At 43.9% G+C, this 20,144-nt stretch overlaps 1 protein-coding gene across 3 annotated transcripts in view; it reads right to left on the bottom strand.

Annotated features, from left to right (window-relative positions):
- Positions 1 to 20,144, bottom strand: part of sun2 (Sad1 and UNC84 domain containing 2) — a 90,298-nt gene that overhangs the window by 15,448 nt on the left and 54,706 nt on the right. For 2 of the 3 annotated variants that reach the window (XM_060911996.1, XM_060911997.1), the window contains 13 exons: positions 10,713 to 10,830; positions 10,519 to 10,631; positions 4,614 to 4,784; positions 3,973 to 4,032; positions 3,782 to 3,872; positions 3,640 to 3,701; positions 3,311 to 3,420; positions 3,110 to 3,223; positions 2,837 to 2,890; positions 2,714 to 2,757; positions 2,438 to 2,588; positions 1,983 to 2,207; positions 1,631 to 1,715 (listed from right to left, as the gene is read on the bottom strand). In XM_060911996.1, coding sequence (XP_060767979.1) covers positions 1,631 to 1,715; positions 1,983 to 2,207; positions 2,438 to 2,588; positions 2,714 to 2,757; positions 2,837 to 2,890; positions 3,110 to 3,223; positions 3,311 to 3,420; positions 3,640 to 3,701; positions 3,782 to 3,872; positions 3,973 to 4,032; positions 4,614 to 4,784; positions 10,519 to 10,631; positions 10,713 to 10,830 — 1,398 coding nt within the window. Of the gene's footprint in view, positions 1 to 1,630; positions 1,716 to 1,982; positions 2,208 to 2,437; positions 2,589 to 2,713; positions 2,758 to 2,836; positions 2,891 to 3,109; positions 3,224 to 3,310; positions 3,421 to 3,639; positions 3,702 to 3,781; positions 3,873 to 3,972; positions 4,033 to 4,613; positions 4,785 to 5,337; positions 5,414 to 10,518; positions 10,632 to 10,712; positions 10,831 to 20,144 lie in introns of those variants that run through there. The other variant, XM_060911998.1, reaches the window with a different exon arrangement.

The raw sequence follows: 20,144 nt of genomic DNA, 5'->3' as shown, positions 1-20,144 counted from the left end.
CGATGACACTGAGTAGGGGGTCAGCCTTGGCCACTTCGCAATGCTCCCTTAACTTCACGGACCATGGCAGAACAAGCGCAGCACTTAATGCCGTATTGTCAGACTCCAGGTCATTCGTTGCGTCTTTGAAGGTTTTGAGAAACGCCACCAGGGATGCAAGGATCTGTTTATTGATGCAGCTTATTTTGTCATATTGGTTATTTTCAAGTAGAACTGTTGTGACCTCGTCATACTGCTTTGACAAGAACTTTCATGAGAAATAACGTGAACGTCTGCATCATGCGGGATTTGCGGGCGGGAGCGGGACAAAATATGGCAGGCACGGGCGGGAGCGGGACTGAAAATCATAATTCTTTGCGGGAGCGGAACTGAAAATTCTGTCCCGCGCAGACCTCTAGTTACTAGGACGCTACAAGTTTTAGTATCGGGTATAAACAAACCACAGCCGCTTGATTCTCAATCCTCCCTGCTCTTCTCTTCCAGCAGGCATCACAGATCCATATAATTTACCCACAAACGTATTTATTTATTTATTTATTTATTTATTTATTCAGCCTGCTGCACACATGCATGCTTTTTCTCTCTCTCTCCCTTCCTGTGTGTGTGGGTTAAATGTAGAGGAGGAAAGTGACAAAATAAAGGCTTGTTCTTCTTAATTTATTCAGAAATATATTTATTCCACTTGAAAAGTGGCCAGAAAACCAGCTACCGGATTTGGGACCCTACAACATCCTGAACTATTTAGTGCTTGACTTCAAACTTGAAAAAAAAAAAAAATACACGAACCACTAGATGGCGCTTTGCAGCCCACTAATGGGCTGCGACCGAGCGGTTGAGAAACACTGTGAAAGACCACTCAAAGCCAGCCAATATTATTTTAATATTATATATATAATAACATGGCCAGGTTTTACTAGATGTTCCCATGATATCTATCAGCTCCCTTGTTTTAGTTAAATCATGGCCATATTTTAAACGAGGGAACGAATTAGTCAAATGTGCTCGCGATATATATTTTTTTTTCGTGTTCTAATCAGAGCTCTGTATAACTCCATTCAAAGCTGGGAGAAACGTGGGCTGGTTCCAAAGTTCCAGAACCCGTTCCCTGTTGGTCGAAAAGCAGTATCTGCCGTGGCCTGTATTTTATTATTATTTTTTTACCATCACTGCATTCACACCACAATCTATCTATCTGATATATCTGTTATGAGCAATAAACAATAAACTCGAGGGTCCAAAGTGTATGTGCTCAAATGGGATTGTAAATAACGCTCAACTGAAATGGTGGTACGTATCGTTTGCACTAGAAATCGTAAAGTCGCAGCATTCTTAGGTATCATACAGCTTTATTAAGAAGCTCATACATCGTTTCAGCTGATATATAAGAAAGAAAACGAGAGGAGTAAATATTCACCTAATAAGCAGCTCAAATTGCTTGGTAACTTCTCTATTTATGACTCGTATGTATTTATGACTCTCTACATCAGGTTCCTTTGCTTCGCATTACTGTCTAATATGTAACTGAGATGATGATTGGAATAATATTGAACCTCAAAAAAACAAAAAGAAAGAAAAAGTTAAAGCTGTTTCACACTTAACTTCAATCTAAGGAGTTATGTAAGGTAGCTACCTGAAGACTCCAGGGCGTAGTCGGCCATTCCAATCCCGTCAGCCCTGTGGAGGCTCAGCGCCCTGTGGACGATGCGCTTGACATCCTGTGACATTATAAATTAGGACATTTATCACATATAACAGGGAAGTGCGTATGTTATGTTGTACAGTGGATAATATGGGTAATAAAAACAGTTCAGGGAGGGCCTGGGAAAACACACACACACACACGAATTCTATATTTATTATGGGAAACTGTATGTATGTAAGCACTTATATATGCGTACATATACAGTATACACGGGTATATAATGGTACACAGTGCATATACATTAATAATGAAGTAAACACACACACACACACACACACACCGTTATGCTGACGGCTCCTGCTCCTTCCTCCTGCAGCGTTTCTCCCACTGTCCTCCACACGTCTCTCCTCTCCTTGTCTTCCCTCTCCTGTCCCAACCTGTCCAGTATTTTCTTTTCCAGGTCCTCCAGCGCCCTCTGCAGCTCAGGACGCATCACTACATCACGCTCGGAGTTCACGGAACCAGACAGCTGCTGCAGCAGCCAATCAGAGAGCTCCGTCTTTAACTAGAGGGCAGAAGGTATCGGTCTTTAGTTACTCGTGGTGCAGTACGAGTCCCTGTGAATGAGCTGTTGCTATAGAAACGACAACGTATTAGAAAGAGCAGAGGAAAATAAACCTGCGATTTAAAGCAGCACTACAGTCAGAGCCGTCAATCACCAACCATGATCAGTGATTCTACAGCTCTGTGGTAAACACAGTGTGAATAGAAATATGTGTGTGTGTGTGTGTGTACCTTCCTGTTCTGAGACTCCTGGGCATCCATTCTGCGACTCAGGTGTTCAGAGGCTGACTGAAGCGTGGATACGCCCAGTCTCAGATCAGAAATCTGATTCTGCATCCCCACGGTTTCCTCTTTAATCAGGCTGCGATGCTCCGAGTCAGCACTAGGGGAGACAAATACAAAGCACACACAAAAAAAATTAATTAATTAATTTAAAAAAAAAAATTATATATATATGTGGTTTTAACAGAACACTGATGAAGTAAGATAGCTGTAATATACACTTACTTCCTCAATCGAATTTTCAGGTCTTGCACATCTATTTGCAACATCTACACACACACACACACACACGTAAGAAAAGAAAGCAAGTACCAAAAAACCCCATATGTGTGTCATGTGTTTTCTCACCTCGTATGTCCGCTTCTGCTTTTCTCCATCTTGTTTCAGTAAACCGATCTCTTTCTAAGATGGTAGAGAGAAAGTCTGAGTTGTGACATCTGCTGCATTTTTACATCGTAACAGGTGGAATACGGTGCGTTAATATTACGCACAAACACTACGATCGGATTTCAGGAGACGCGTTCGACAACAACTCAAAATACGATGTATAAAAATCACCAGGAGCAAACATGGCCTTTGCATGAACGCAGATATCTAGATCCGCTTTATTCGCTTTCTCACCAGCACATCTTGTAAATCCCTGTCTCTGTCCTCGAACCATTTGGTCTCTCGTTCACGCAGATCGGCGTAGAGTTCGTCTTTCAGAGCTGCAAAACTCGCGGAGGCACCACGCTCCTGAGAGACACAGAGAGAATCAACAGTGCTGTGGAATAAATCGATTCATCCAGGTGCACGAATTGTTGAGGAAGTCGCATCACTTACATCCATACGAGGTTGAACTTGCGTGGGTGTTTGGGGGCGGGGCTGAACCGGAGGAGCTCGGGCTACACGGGGAAACAGGGCAATAACACACGGGTACCAGTACCACGCACCTGCAACCAACATCAACACACCAGCTGAACGTGTGTGTGCAATCATTCAAAATATGATAATAAATAATAAGAGGTTTAATTTATATAAATCGCCTTTCTCTCATGTAAATATACTGATTTTTCCCCCCCCCCTCGTAATACTGCGTTGTATTTTCTGACAAAATGACTGTCGCAGCTGTTTACGAAGCAGGTCGTGAAGGTGCGAGTTTACACACTCACCGAAAAGCAGTAGGAAGAGGAGGAGGATGAGGAGGAGGGTCTTCCTTATACCTGCAGTGCGCCTGAGGAGAGATGGATAAAGACTGTCGTAATGCAGAGTTAAACAAACAAACAAACAAACAAACAAACACACGCCCCTTACCTAAGCAGAGAAACATCAATCAGAGACATTCCAGATGTTATACTGTACCAGGCCACGCCTAGCCAGAAATACACCACTGCAAAGGCACGGGCTGAACACGTAAACAAACAAGTAAATAAACCATGCCACAGGTTTACCGAGCATAAGGCATAAGGACAAGTGTGTGTGTGTGTGAGATATGAATCTCACACCTGGAGCGGTCAGTGCATCAGAAGGAGTGATGGGACGCCAAGATGGAGTGTGAACGTTGCCTGGGGGGGGAGGAAAAAAAAGCATAAAACAAACAAAGCATACAGATGAAGTGATGGGCATTCTATTCAATTGCTTATGTAATCAGTTATAAAATATTCATAAGAAAATTTTTTTTGTTGTTGTTCAGATAATAAACAGGCATTAAACATATCAATAAAAGTAGATCGATAAATAAATAAATAGACAGATGATACTACACTAGAAATATAACTATGATTCACAGGTGGGACTGAATTTTCAGAAATTAAATTGGTCGACATTTTAGCGTTATTGTAACTGACAGCTTCCACTGCCTGTCAGAAGTTTACATCATCCTCAACCTCCACCCTGAGCCGCACATGAGCGAGCAAAGGGAAGTGAACAGACAGCCAGACAGGAAACAGGAAGATGCTGTGGTTAAGCTAAGAGAATAACCTCACACACACCTATAAATAAACATGAATAATCAGATTACAGATACAGTGTGAATCCTCGTCTCTATTCACTTGTCTGATTCCTTCGTTAATTCATTCCTTTGGTTACAGCCTGTAATACTCAAATTCTAACACAAATCTTTTGTCCTCCCCCCACACACACACACCGGTTGTAGCTGGGTTGTGTGTGCTGCTGCGAGGGCCGTATCCTTCTTCTGATGAGGAATATCCCGAGGAGAAACCCAATGGCTCCATCTGAGTCGAAGTGCTCGGAGCTGAAGTGGTCAAAGGCGTCACGATGCTGCTGCTCGGAACCCGAAAAACAGGACTCTTCCTCTCTGGTGACACAAAAACACGGTAATTAAACAAAAAAATAATAATAATACAACCCCAATTCCAAAAAAATTGGGACGCTGCGTAAAACAGAAATAAAAACAGAATGTGAAGAGCTGCGAATCATGAAAACCCTAGATTTCAGTGAAAATAGTACAAAGACATCAAATCAAATGTTGAAACTGAGAAATTTAATTGTTTCTCGAAAAATATCTGCTCATTTTGAATTTGATATCAGCAACACGTTTCAGAAAAGTTGGGACGAGGGCAACAAAAGACTGAAAAAGTTGTATAATGCTAAAAAAAACTAATTAGGTTAATTGGCAACAGCTCAGTAACACGACTGGGTATAAAAAGAGCATCCCAGAGAGGCGGAGTCTCTCAGAAGTAAAGATGGGGAGGAGTTCACCGCTCTGTGAAAGACGCTCCAACCTGAACCACACATGGAAAACTGCAAAGACTTTTTGGGATCACATCATCTACGGTCCATGATATCATTAAAAGATTCAGAAAATCTGGAGAAATCTCTGTATGCAAGAGACAAGGCTGAAAACTGACATTGGATGCCTGTGATCTTCAGGCCCTCAGGAGACACCGCATTAAAAGCAGACACGTGTCTGTAGTGGAAATCACCGTATGGGGTCAGGAACACTTCAGAAAACCATCACCTGTGAAAACACTTCATTACTGCATCCACAAATGCATCCACAAATGCAAGTTAAAACCAGATATAAACAATATCCAGAAACACCGCCACCTTCTCTGGACCCGAGCTCTTTTACGATGGACTGAGGCGACGTGGAAAACTGTCCCGAGGTCTGACGAATCAAAAGTAGAAATTATTTTTAGAAATCATGGACGCCACGTCCTCCAGGCTAAAGAGGAGAGGGACCATCCGGCCTGTTATCAGTGCACAGTTCAAAAGCAGCATCTGTGATGGTTTGAGGGTGAATTAGTGCACATGACATGGGTATCTTGTACATCTGGGAAGGCATCATTAATGCTGAATGATATATACATATGCTTCAGAGCAATATGCTGCCATCCAGACAAAATCTTTTTCAGGGAAGGCCTTCCTTCTTTCAGCAAGACAATGACAGACTGTTTTCTGCACATGTTAAAACCGCATGGCTCTGTAGTAAGAGTCCGGGTGCTAAACTGGCCTGCCTGCAGTCCAGACCTGTCTCACACTGAAAACATCTGGTGCATTATGAAGCACAAAATATAACAAAGGAGACCCTGAACTGTTGAGCAACTGAAATTGTGTGTTAGGCAAGAATGGGACAATAATTCTCTTTCAAAACTACAACAATTGGTCTCCTCAGTTCCCAAACGTTTACAGAGTGTTGTTAAAAGTAGAGGTGATGCAACACAGTGGTAAACATACCCCGTCTCAACATTTTTGAAACATGTTGTTGATATCAAATTCAAAATGAGCATATATTTTTCAAAAAACAATAAATTTCTCAGTTTCAATATTCGATATGTTGTCTTTGTACCATTTTCAATGATATATAGGGTTTCCATGATTTGTTAATTATCGCATTCTGTTTTTATTTACAGTTTTTTTTAACTGTTCTTCCGTGTCGGGACTTTTCGGGAAAAAGAAGGTATATTCCAACATGTACCTAATGCTAACGCTAGGCTACAAATCTGCACCGTCGTTCCAGGCCTTCTTGAGGAATTTTGTACGGATCATAACTGCTAATGAACTCTAATTTCCACGTATATCTATCCTTCACTTTTTTCTAAGATTATCCAAGTAATCCGGTAGTAGAGCTTTTTCAGCTGTAGTTTTCTTTAACAGCAGCAGACGCTGGACATCTTCGCTTGGCTTCAGTATGTGAACAATATGGCAACAAATTTCGCTTCCCCCCAGGCACAGGGTAGTGACGGTTGCTAAGGTAAATGTGACGTCAGTGCAAGGGTGCGCACCCTCGCACTGAAGCGTCAGGGTACCAGTGCAGCAGCAAAGTGACTGAGGGCGTTTGCTGTGATTGGGGATTTCCCAGGGGTATTTCCAGTCTGCCTGAGTGCATCATGGCAGTAAACCGGCCTAAAAACACTGATTTTCCTTCAAAATATGCCCCAAACATCGCAAGGTAGAAATCTGACGTGATTTTTCAGCAAGTGTCGGAGCAAAAAATTAGCATGTCAGCAAATTTAAAGCCTGTTGGCATGAAAGAAAAGCACTCTGGAGAGAACACTGGGTTGTAATAATAATAATAATAATAATAATAATAATAATGACACTGTGATTTTTTAACCGGAAAACAAAGATGTACAATTTTTTTTTTTTTAAAGTGTGTGTATTTCTCCCCTCCTAGAACTGCCACCTTATTGTGGTGGAGGGGTTTGTGTGCTTGAATGATCCTAGGAGCTATGTTGCCGGGGGGCATTACGCCCCTATTAGGGTCTCCCAAGGCAGACAGGTCCTAGGTGACAGGCCAGACCAAGAGCAGTTCACCAAAACCCTTATGGATAAAAAAAAAAAATCAAGGACTGTGACATTGCCCGGTATGGCGCAGCCGGGGCCCCACCCTGGACCCAGGCCCGGGGTTGGGGCTCGTATGCGAGCGCTTGGTGGCCGGGCCTTTGCCCACGGGGCCCGGCCGGGCTCAACCCGAAGCGGTGACGTGGGCCCAACCTCCTGTGGGTTCACCACCCACAGAGGTAGCCGTAGGGGGCTGGTGCAGTGTGGATTAGGCGGCAGTCGAAGGCAGGGGCCTCGATGACCTGATCCCCGAACACAGGGGCTAGCTGTTGGGACATGGAATGTCACTTCACTGGGGGGGGAAAGAACCTGAGCTTGTGCGGGAGGTTGAGAGGTACCGGCTAGAGATAGTCGGGCTCACCTCCACACACAGCTTGGGCCCCGGAACCCAGCTCCTCGAGAGGGGCTGGACTCTCCACTTCTCTGGAGTCACCCATGGTGAGCAGCGGCGGGCTGGTGTGGGCTTGCTTATAGCTCCCCAGCTCAGCCGCCATGTGTTGGAGTTTACCCCAGTGAACGAGAGGGTTGCCTCTCTGCGCCTTTGGATCGGGGACAGGGCTCTTGCTGTTGTTTGTGCCTACGGGCCGAATAGCAGTATAGAGTATCCGGCCTTCTTGGAGTCCCTGGGAGAGGTACTGAGAAGTGCTAAGACTGGGGACTCCATTGTTCTACTGGGGGACTTCAACGCTCACATGGGCAATGACAGTGACACCTGGAGGGGCGTGATTGGGAGGAACGGCCTCCCCGATCTGAACCCGAGTGGTGTTTTGTTATTGGACTTCTGTGCTAGTCACGGTTTGTCCATAACGAACACCATGTTTGAGCATAGGGGTGTCCATAAGTGCACGTGGCACCAGGACACCTTAGGTCGGAGGTCAATGATCGACTTTGTTATCGTTTCATCTGATCTCTGGCCCTATGTCTTGGACACTCGGGTGAAGAGAGGGGCTGAGCTGTCAACTGATCACCACCTGGTGGTGAGTTGGATCCGCTGGCGGAGGAGGAAGCCGGACAGACCTGGCAGGCCCAAACGTATGGTGAGGAACTTCTGGGAAGTTCTGGTGGGAACGTCTGGCCGAGCACTCTGTTGGGGAGGTCTTTAACTCCCACCTCCGGGAGAGCTTCTCCCAGCTTCCGAGGGAGGTGGGGGACATTGAGTCTGAGTAGACCATGTTCTCTACCTCCATTGTAGACGCAGCTGTTCGGAGCTGTGGCCGCAAGGTCTCCGGTGCCTGTCATGGTGGGAATCCCTGAACCCAGTGGTGGACACCGGAAGTAAGGGATGCCATCAAGCTGAAGAAGAAGTCCTATCGGGCCATGTTGGCCTCCGGGACTCTGGAGACAGCTGGTGGGTACCGGCAGGCCAGGCGTGCCGCAGCTCGGGCAGTTGCGGAGGCAAAAACTCAGAACTGGGAGGAGTTCGGTGAGGCCATGGAGGAGGACTATCGGTCGGCCTTGAAGGAATTCTGGCAAACCGTCCGGCGCCTCAGGAGGGGGAAGCAGTACTCTGCCAACACTGTTTACACTGCGGGTGGGGAGCTGTTGACCTCGACTGGGGACATTGTCGGGCGGTGGAAGGAATACTTCGAGGATCTCCTCAATCCCACCGTCATGTCTTCCATTGAGGAAGCGGAGGTTGATGACTCAGAGGTGGACTCATCCATTACCCAAGCCAAAGTCACTGAGGTGGTTTTCAAGCTCCTCGGTGGCAAGGCACCGGGGGTGGATGAGATCCGCCCCGAGTATCTCAAGTCTCTGGATGTTGTGGGGCTGTCTTGGCTGACACGCCTCTGCAGCATCGCGTGGCGGTCGGGGACAGTGCCTCTGGAGTGGCAGACTGGGGTGGTGGTCCCTCTTTTTAAGAAAGGGGACCGGAGAGTGTGCTCCAATTATAGGGGAATCACACTTCTCAGCCTCCCCGGGAAGGTTTACTCCAGGGTACTGGAGAGGAGAATTCGGCCAATAGTCGAACCTCGGATCCAGGAGGAACAATGCGGTTTTCGTCCTGGTCGTGGAACACTGGACCAGCTCTATACCCTTCATAGGGTGCTCGAGGGTTCATGGGAGTTTGCCCAACCAGTCCACATGTGCTTTGTGGAGCTGGAGAAGGCATTCGACCGTGTCCCTCGGGGTATTCTGTGGGGGGTGCTTCAGGAGTATGGGGTTCGGGGCTCTTTGCTAAGGGCTGTCCGGTCCCTGTACGAACGGAGCAGGAGTCTGGTTCGCATTGCCGGCAGTAAGTCAGACCTGTTCCCAGTGCATGTTGGACTCCGGCAGGGCTGCCCTTTGTCACCAGTTCTGTTCATAATTTTTATGGACAGAATTTCTAGGCGCAGCCAGGGGCCGGAAGGAATCCTGTTTGGGAACCACAGGATTTCATCTCTGCTTTTTGCGGATAATGTTGTCCTGTTGGCTTCTTCAAACCAGGACCTTCAGCATGCACTGGGGCGGTTTGCAGTCGAGTGTGAAGCGGCTGGGATGAGAATCAGCACCTCCAAGTCCGAGGCCATGGTTCTCGACCGGAAAAGGGTGGCTTGCCCTCTCCAGGTTGGTGGAGTAGTCCTGCCTCAAGTGGAGGAGTTTAAGTATCTCGGGATCTTGTTCACGAGTGAGGGAAGGATAGAGCGTGAGATCGACAGGCGGATCGGTGCAGCCTCCGCAGTGATGTGGTCGCTTTACCAGTCCGTCGTGGTGAAGAAGGAGCTGAGCCAAAAGGTGAAGCTCTCGATTTACCGGTCGATCTACGTTCCGACTCTCACCTATGGTCATGAGCTTTGGGTAATGACCAAAAGAACAAGATCGCAGATACAAGCGACCGAAATGAGTTTCCTTCGCAGGGTGGCTGGGCGCTCCCTTAGAGATAGGGTGAGAAGCACAGTCACTCGGGAGGAGCTCGGAGTAGAGCCGCTGATCCTCCACATCGAGAGGAATCAGCTGAGGTGGCTCGGGCATCTCTGGATCCCTGGGGAGGTGTTCCAGGCATGTCCCCCCGGGAGGAGGCCCTGGGGAAGACCCAGGACACGCTGGAGGGACTATGTCTCTCGGCTGGCCTGGGAACGCCTTGGTGTTCTTCCCGAGGAGCTGGCCGAGGTGGCTGGGGAAAGGGAAGTTTGGGCTTCCATGCTCAGACTGCTGCCTCCGCGACCCGGCCCCGGATAAAGCGGATGAAGACGAGACGAGACGTGTGTATCTCTGATAATTAGAAACCTTGATATGATTAACTAGAAGATACCATCAGAACTGACCCATGGGGAACTCTCTTGGGCTCGGATTCTGGGATTTGCTCACACTGCTACCCCTGCTGGGGCTGACAGAAGCCCTGCTCCCTTTGCGTGGTCCTACTTTCCTCCTGAAGATCCTGGAAAATAAATAGATGTTTACAGAGAGGGACACATTGCTTACTAAGACAATACATGTGTGCTCTTGGACAAACATTCACCTCACGGGACTCTCTCGATAAGAAATTTGTCCTTGAGATCCGGTAGAGCTGGTGCTCGCTGTGTCATCATCGTGTGGGTAGGGTCTGTTGGACACCAACCGCGCACTGCGCCTCGACTCTGCAGGACAAGAGAAATGGGAGCATGGTCAATTCTTAAGTCCCATAAGCCGAGTGACTGTGACTCATAGCAAAAACTACTTTTTTTAATGTTAAAAAGAGCAACATTTAACTTCAAAAATATCAGGTATAACGTCGGCATGTAACGGTATATCGTGTGATGATAAATTGAAATACACACTTATGATGATTCAAATAAATGAAATTAAAAATAAACTGTGATTATCATTAAGCTGTGTAATCTTAGAGTTTCCTAGCTGTAATTGTGTTGTTTAATAACGTACAAAACAGGAATACAGGTGACTTCAGCTTAGGCGGAAGTAACACTGCTGTAATACTGCGAAAACACACAAAAAAACCAGATCTAAAATGTGAAAGAGCTGCTGTGTGATTGTGTACAAATAAGTTTAATAAGAAAATCAGAGCTCTCTTTTTACAGACTGCTGAAAGATAGAGAAAAGAGAAGCAAATGGAGGAAGTACAAATAAAAGTTTAAGAAAAGGCACATTTGTTAACATTTTCTTTTCAATAAAAGGAATATTTTAGTTAAAGGAGAACTGAAGTAATTTGTAGACTTGCTTTATTTCTTCATTAACATGCTATTCAATTACATTTTCAGTTTTAGTAACCTTATATCGTGACTCGTATTGGCAACTAATTGCAATTAAATATTATACTTATCGGCCTGTTTGGTTTTAAGCCATGTTAAATTTAGTTCGTTTGGTCCACGGCAGGCACAGGTCTCAACGAATCTAGTTTACGGCCATTGCTTTGACATATGGACTGGTATATTATAGCGCATATTTCAAAACACTCATAACTTCCTATAGCAGCGACAAAATAGCGATCAAAAATGCATTCCTATATTTAATAAAATGAGATAAATACAATTTTGATAATAAATTTGCCATCAGTTCTAGTTTAATAGACTATTATATTTCAACCCGACCTTTACAAACACAGGTAAATAATTATTGTTGGTTATTCATCTCATCTCATTATCTCTAGCCGCTTTATCCTGTTCTACAGGGTCGCAGGCAAGCTGGAGCCTATCCCAGCTGACTACGGGTGAAAGGCGGGGTACACCCTGGACAAGTCGCCAGGTCATCACAGGGCTGACACATAGGTGGGGTTTACATTAGACCGTATCAGCGGATCATCAGATTAATGTTTTTAAAAACGATTAGCGTGCACACAGCAACGCCAATACATGGATACGCTAATCACATGACTAATTCGGCACGCAAGTTGAAATGTGTCAGTGTGGCTCATTGCTTCCTCCTCAGCGGCTGCGCTCCAAATCACTCCGCCCTGAACAGCGAGTGCCCTCTGGAGGGTGCGCACTCCGGCCCTGCGCAGCTCACAGAACGCGCGAGTGAAGCGCACGAGCAGTGATTCGGGACTGAGCCGCTGTGCGCAAGTCACTTACCACTTGCAAGTGGAAGGATGGCAAGCCTAAAGACAATCATAACTACACAATGGGCAGTATTTGCATCAGTATTTGCAGTATTTTCATACTTTTATACTCTTTAATGAAAGGTGATACAAGGCGGAAGTCCGCGCCGTTTTTCAGCAGTCGCGTCACATGACCAATGCCAGCGAATCAGGAAGGTGGATGTCACAGTGACGTTGTCCAATGACGACGCCAGCTAGAGCTCAGCACAGCGTATCCGCGTATCACAATGTTTACACAGCACCGGACCAGACACGATCTGGATTGAATACGTGGACCCTGGCGGATTCCCTTTTCCCGGCGTTTCCAGATGTTTTAATGTAAACGGACAGTGCATCCGCGAAGAAAATGAGACAGATACGGTCTAATGTAAACTTGGCCATAGACACGGACAACCATTCACACTCACATTCACACCTACGGTCAATTTAGAGTCACCAGTTAACCTAACCTGCATGTCTTTGGACTGTGGGGGAAACCGGAGCACCCGGAGGAAACCCACGCGGACACGGGGAGAACATGCAAACTCCACACAGAAAGGCCCTCGCCAGCCACGGGGCTCGAACCCGGACCTTCTTGCTGTGAGGCGACAGCGCTAACCTCTACACCACCGTGCCGCCCACTGTTGGTTATTTAAAAAATTAAACAATTTTTATTTTATTGAACAAAATGAATATTTAAGTTGATCAAGAATAGGGAAATAAATGTTGCATTTGTTTGTTAATGAAATTTTCTTCTTAATTTAGTATTTTTTCAAAAATATTGTGGGAAAATTCAGTCATGCCTACTATAAAATGAAACAAAATAAGAAACATTTGACTTAAATTGTGTCTAAGAGTAACAGGACCAACCTTGGCTTTCAAATAACTTTATCCAAGTTCAAATTAAACAAACAGACGTTTTTCTTTTTCTTCTCCTTTTGCACAGTGAATAAGGTCACCACAGTGTGCACACAATTCTGTTATACAGACATTATCCACTCCATAATCCAGCTTTCCTTCTCCCAAGCTTTGCTACATATCTTACACCAGAAATGTTTCTGTCCATCATAGACACACTGTCTGCACTTACACTAATTTTGTTTGCAGAAATTAGATTAGATTAGATTCGATTCACTTTACTCATCCCACATCGGGGAAATTCACGTGTTACAGTAGCAAGAAAATGTCAAACAGATAACAAATAAAACTGAAATAAAAATTAGACAAACGAAGGATTAAATACAGAGGGCTATTTGCATTACCTACCATGAAAAAGTATAGAAAAACTGCCTTATTGAGAGGCTCGGAAAAATTGCACATTACAGGTAGACTCTGTATATATACACACATATATACACAAATTATATATATATATATATAAGTATGCATAAAAATAGTTTCGGGCCTATATTATTGCACATAATAATTGCATCGATGAGAGATGGCAGAGGTAGTAGTGGTGAAGTAGTGCAAATATAACGACAAACAGGTTATTGGTGCTACGTTACAAGTTGTGGGTGTTATACAGTCTGACAGCAGTAGGTATGAATGACCTGCGGTATCTCTCCTTCTTACACCGTGGGTGTAGCAGTCTACTACTAAACAAGCTGCTTAAAGGAACAGTCCACCGTACTTCCATAATGAAATATGCTCTTATCTGAATTGAGACGAGCTGCTCCGTACCTCTCCGAGCTTTGCGCGACCTCCCAGTCAGTCAGACGCAGTCAGACGCGCTGTCACTCCTGTTAGCAATGTAGCTAGGCTCAGTATGGCCAATGGTATTTTTTGGGGCTGTAGTTAGATGCGACCAAACTCTTCCACGTTTTTCCTGTTTACATAGGTTTATATGACCAGTGATATGAAACAAGTTCAGTTACACAAATTGAAACGTAGCGATTTTCTATGCTATGGAAAGTGCGCACTATAATGACAGGCGTACTAACACCTTCTGAGGTCAGATATCAATGCGCTGCCGAAGCGCGCAGAAGGTGTTCGTACGCCTGTCATTATAGTGCGGACTTTCCATAGCATAGAAAATCGCTACGTTTCAATTTGTGTAACTGAACTTGTTTCATATCACTGGTCATATAAACCTATGTAAACAGGAAAAACGTGGAAGAGTTTGGTCGCATCTAACTACAGCCCCAAAAAATACCATTGGCCATACTGAGCCTAGCTACATTGCTAACAGGAGTGACAGCGCATCTGACTGCGTCTGACTGACTGGGAGGTCGCGCAAAGCTCGGAGAGGTATGGAGCAGCTCGTCTCAATTCAGATAAGAGCATATTTCATTATGGAAGTACGGTGGACTGTTCCTTTAAAGCCCCCACAGCCTCATGTAGGGGGTGAGAGGGGTTATCCATGATTAGCTTTCATTCTGATTATTTGCTTTCAATAATTAACAGTTATTCCATGAAATTGAGTCGTACATGAGCTGATAGCCGACGAGGCACGTAGCACCGAGTTGTCCATAAGCCGTGTACGACGAGATTGAGTGGAATAACTGTTTTATTCTATCCACATTCAGTGGATTTTGAGAAACAGATTTTTTTTTTCAAATTCAGTAAATAAAAACGTTATACAAAACGTCCAACAAAATCATTAAAAACCTATCGACGGCGGCACAAATTGACTTTAGTGCTTTTTTTTTTTAATAGAAAGTGCCGTCTTGCTGTTGTTCCAAAATATAGAATAGCTTTTGACATTTACTTAATTCCTGCTTGGACATTTCAGTTCTGTAATTTTCAAACTTCTTTGAGCTTTTGAAAAAAATTCAAGAAATTTTAATGCTTAAAAATGAATAATATAAACACACCAGCGAAATGACAGGAACAATTTGTGAAAAATGCGATAATGATAATAATAATTATTATTATTATTGAAAAATAAAATAAAAAAAGATATACAGTCGTGTTCAAAATAATAGCAGTGTGTTTAAAAACGTGAGTAAAGCTCAAAATCCTTATAATAGTTTTTATTTCCATGCACTGGGAAGACTGCACATTATATTCTACATCAAAACATGAAGAAAAATGTATCAATGTTTTAATTACTTTACAGAAAATGAAGAAAAATGAATTTTGGGCTGTTCAAAAAAATAGCAGTGTCTGCATTTTTCATTACAAACTCAGATATTGACTGTATAAACTGAAAAAATCTTTAGGATTTAGCATTCCTGTGAATCACTAAACTAATATTTAGTTGTATAACCACGGTTTCTGAGAACTGCTTCACATCTGTGTTGCATGGAGTCGACCAACTTCTGGCACCTGTGAACAGGTATTCCAGCCCAGGATGATTTGACAACATTCCACAATTCCTCTGCATTTCTTGGCTTTGCCTCAGAAACAGCATTTTTGATGTCACCCCACAAGTTTTCTATCGGATTAAGGTCCGGGGATTGGGCTGGCCACTCCATGACTTTAATTTTGTTGGTCTGGAACCCTGATGCTGCTCGCTTACTGGTGTGTTTGGGGTCGTTGTCTTGTTGAAACACCCATTTCAAGGGCATTTCCTCTTCAGCATAAGGCAACATGACCTCCTCAAGTATTTTGATATATGCAAACTGGTCCATGATCCCTGGTATGCGGTAAATAGGCCCGACACCACAGTAAGAGAAACATCCCCATATCATGATGCTTGCACCACCATGCTTCACTGTCTTCAGAGTGGACTGTGGCTTGAATTCACTGTCTGGGGGTCGTCTGAAAAACTGTCTGCGGCCCTTGGACCCAGAAAGAACAATCTTACTTTCATCAGTCCACAAAATGTTTTTCCATTTCTCTTTAGGCCAGTCGATGTGTTCTTTGGCAAATTGTATCCTCTTCAGCACGTCTTTTTTTTAACAGTCGGACTTTGCGGGGGCTTCTTGCCGATAGATTAGCTTCACACAGGCGTCTTCTAATCGTCACAGTACTCACAGGTAACTTTAGACTGTCTTTCATCCAGGGCTTTGAACCGGTTCAAGGAACGAAAACGAAAACCGGGAACTTTTTCTATTTCACATGGAACAGAAACGAAACCAGAAACTTTATTATTTTTTATGTTCCGGAACAGAAACGCTTATTAAAAATAATGGTAACCGGTTAATACCGGTTTTTATTTCGTTCCTCAAAGTTTCCGTAGCCTACAAATAAAAAAGCCATTCTTCTCCTGCGCAAGTTTCGATGACCCGCTGGGGTTCACTTCCTGTGTGACGTTCGCTGACTGAATGGAGAGGGCGGGAAGGTGGACTACTATCACGTCTCCATTACTGAGTGTCTGAGCAAAGAAGAGCCTGAACGATGCAACCTCCCTATTGGCTGTTTGTAAAAATGTATCAGTTGTTGCCCTTCCCACGGGAATCATCGCGGGCTCGAGAGACGAGACCTGACGAGTTAGTTCGTTGGTAGCAGAACAAAATGTCTGGACACAAATCGGGTTTTCAGAAAAGGAAAGAAAATAAACAGAGGGTCGAAAATACGAAAAAGGAGGCAGAAAATGCAAAACGAGTTTTAAGGTAGGACAAATGGTTACTTTTCTGAGGCAGCCCGCCGTGGCTGCCTGCAGGCTTATTTATTATAGCCCATTTAGTTAAAATAGTTGATATAAAATGTTTATAGTTATGTGATGGTTGTCCTGATTTAAACTGGTGTTTTTTTTTTTTTTGGGGGGGGGGGGGGGGGGGGGGGGGGGTTTGCGCGATGTTGCACCCGGGTCCAGATTAGGGCAGAACCGGCCCTGGCTACATTTCAGGTGTAGTTTGTTTTATGAATGTATGTACTTGCATAGATGTGTACTTGGTCTTCCAATATGGCGACTACCGAAATCTCGCGGCGCGGTGACGTCATGCGGTAGCCCTCTATAGGGCCTGACTAGCCTTTGGTAACACACTAAACGAATTATCTTTCATTTTTGGCACTTTTTCTGTTTGTGTAGATGGGAAGACATATTGAGAATCCAAATCGCCAACATTTGAAATAATAATAGTTTTGAATTATTTCTTGTCTTATTTAATGAAGGTTGTAATAGAATTAGCCTACATTTGGCTTAAGCTGGATGAGACAGAGACATAATTTTATAGCCATTTGTTAAACAGCTGACAGGGAACGTAATTAACCGTTCCGGGAACGAAATTTTTTTGTTCTAACCGGTTCGGGAACGTCTATTTAATGGTGGAACCCCAAACCGGAAACGTTAAAATTCCGTTTCTGTTCGGAACGAACCGATAGGAAAAAAATTCTGGTTCAAAGCCCTGCTTTCATCACCCTGGAGCTGATCATTGGCTGAGTCTTTGCCATTCTGGCTATTCTTCGATCCATTCGAATGGTAGTCTTCCATTTTCTTCCACGTCTCTCTGGTTTTGCTGTCCATTTTAAAGCATTGGAGATCATTTTAGCCCAGCAGCCTATCATTTTCTGCACGTCTTTATGCGTTTTCCCCTCTCCAATCAACGTTTTAATCAAAACACGCTGTTCTTCTGAACAATGTCTGGAACGACCCATTTTTCTCAGGTTTTCAGAGAGAAATGGACGTACAACATGTGCTGGCTTCATCCTTAAATTAGTGCCACCCGACTGACACCTGTTTTTTCACAGACTGAATGACCTCACTAATTGAACTCCACACTGCTATTATTTTGAACACGCCCCTTTCACTTAATTATTCAATTACACAGACTAGGGAACGTGCATATCATGAATGTTGGGTCTGTTGGTTTTCTACGACTTTACTACACCTACTGGTAAATTATTTGCCATGTAGTAATATAATTTCTACCAAAAGCAGTGATTGATCTGGTTAGTCATGTTGGACTGCTATTATTTTGAACACAACTGTATGTTCTTACCATCAAATTCTTCCATTCCATATTTTGTTGCAGGGTTTTTTGCTGTATTTTTTGGGGGTTTTGTTTTCAAGTCCTCGGTTGGTTCAATAACACACTCCGCCATTTTGTTTTTCTCTACTCACGGTATACGAGCTGATAGCTGAGTAGTAGAGTAGCCAATCAGAGTGGTGATTGCTCATATCTAGTGAATGTGGATAGAATTTAAAAAACAACAACAAAACAATATCTTGGTAGCTGGAGAGTGCTTTAAAACAAGCCTACTATGGCATAAACTGGCAATCCTGTCGTTAACTGTCCTCTTTGCTTGGTGCAGTTCGTATTTTTGGTTTTCAGTAGTAACTCTATAGAGGTAAACTGGGGCAGGGAGCACGCTGCCCCAATTAAAATTAAGGTACAGAGATGTACTGCTTACATTGCATATTTGGTCATGAATTGTAACATCGTGTAGGTCAATTATAACACCGCTCAATATGTAATCGTACATGTACAGTAGGAGAGATTAATGTTCAACCTTCATACATTCAAATCTCCCTGAGTGTAGCTTGGAAAAGATTTAGTAATTAAAAGTAATTTAAAAACGTCATTGGATGCCCATGTAGAGAACTGAACTATTTTTGTTTTATATCAAAATTATTATATGGTTATAATGGTTTAAACATTTTTTAAAAAGTATAACATTTTTTATTTAATCAGTTCCTCTTATACACTATAAAAATGACATCTAAGCAAACTCAAATATCCTATTCTTATTATAATATACCAGTGATATGAAACAAGTTCAGTTACACAAATTGAAACGTGGCGATTTTCTATGCTATGGAAAGTCCGCACTATAATGACAGGCGTACTAACACCTTCTGCGCGCTTCGGCAGCGCATTGATATCTGACCTCCGTATCAATGCGCTGCCGAAGCGCGCAGAAGGTGTTAGTACACCTGTCATTATAGTGCGGACTTTCCATAGCATAGAAAATCGCCACGTTTCAATTTGTGTAACTGAACTTGTTTCATATCACTGGTCATATAAACCTATGTAAACAGGAAAAACGCGGAAGAGTTTGGTCGCATCTAACTACAGCCCCAAAAAATACCATTGGCCATACTGAGCCTAGCTACATTGCTAACAGGAGTGACAGCGCGTCTGACTGCGTCTGACTGACTGGGAGGTCGCGCAATGCTCGGAGAGGTACGGAGCAGCTCGTCTCAATTCAGATAAGAGCATATTTCATTATGGAAGTACGGTGGACTGTTCCTTTAAATAGCCTAAACATATCCGGAACGCAAGTCTGGTAAATTGTTTCACAGGGGATGTTTTTCATTGCAGCACCGCTAAACATGCATGGAACAGAGTGTGGTGAAAATGGACAGTGGAAGTTCTGAACCAGAAGTTGTATCAGACTTTGAAGTAGAAGATGCTAACCCTGAAGAACTTTTGCCGAAAAAAGGAGCTGTGTCTGTCATCTGGAGGTACTTCGGATTTAAAAGGTCGGACGTGGACCAAACAGACATTTACTGCAAATGCTGTCGAGCTAAAGTTGTCGCCGGAGGTGGTAACACGAGCAATTTGCTGCACCACCTAAGCCGCAAACATGCATTGGAGTACCAAGAAGGCATGAAACTAAAATCGGCATCTTCCACACCATCAGGAAAAACCGACAAAGCTAAAGGACAGGCGAGTCAGACATCACTTTTTGAAGTGTTTGCTAAAGGCACTCCATACGACAGAAAAAGCAAGCGATGGATCGAAATGACAAAGTCTATAACCACTCATATAGCCAAAGGCATGGTGCCCATCAGCACAGTTGAGATGGTTGGATTCAGGGGCATGATAAAGATGCTTGATTCGAGATATGACATTCCAAGTCGGAAATATTTTAGTGAAATAGCGATCCCCAAATTGTACAACGAACACAGAGGGAAGATACAGGCAGAGGTGGCTACAGTCCCCCACTATTCAACGACTGCTGATTTGTGGTCAAGTAGCACAATGGAACCCTATCTGAGCTTGACAATTCGTTACATAAACGAAGACTGGCAACTGAAGAGTTACTGCC

The sequence above is a fragment of the Neoarius graeffei genome, chromosome 27 (genome assembly GCF_027579695.1).
Source record: "Neoarius graeffei isolate fNeoGra1 chromosome 27, fNeoGra1.pri, whole genome shotgun sequence".
NCBI classification, from domain to species: Eukaryota; Metazoa; Chordata; class Actinopteri; order Siluriformes; family Ariidae; genus Neoarius; species Neoarius graeffei.
The sequence above is the reverse complement of the archived record's forward strand: the minus strand, read 5'-3'. Positions and strand labels throughout refer to the sequence as shown.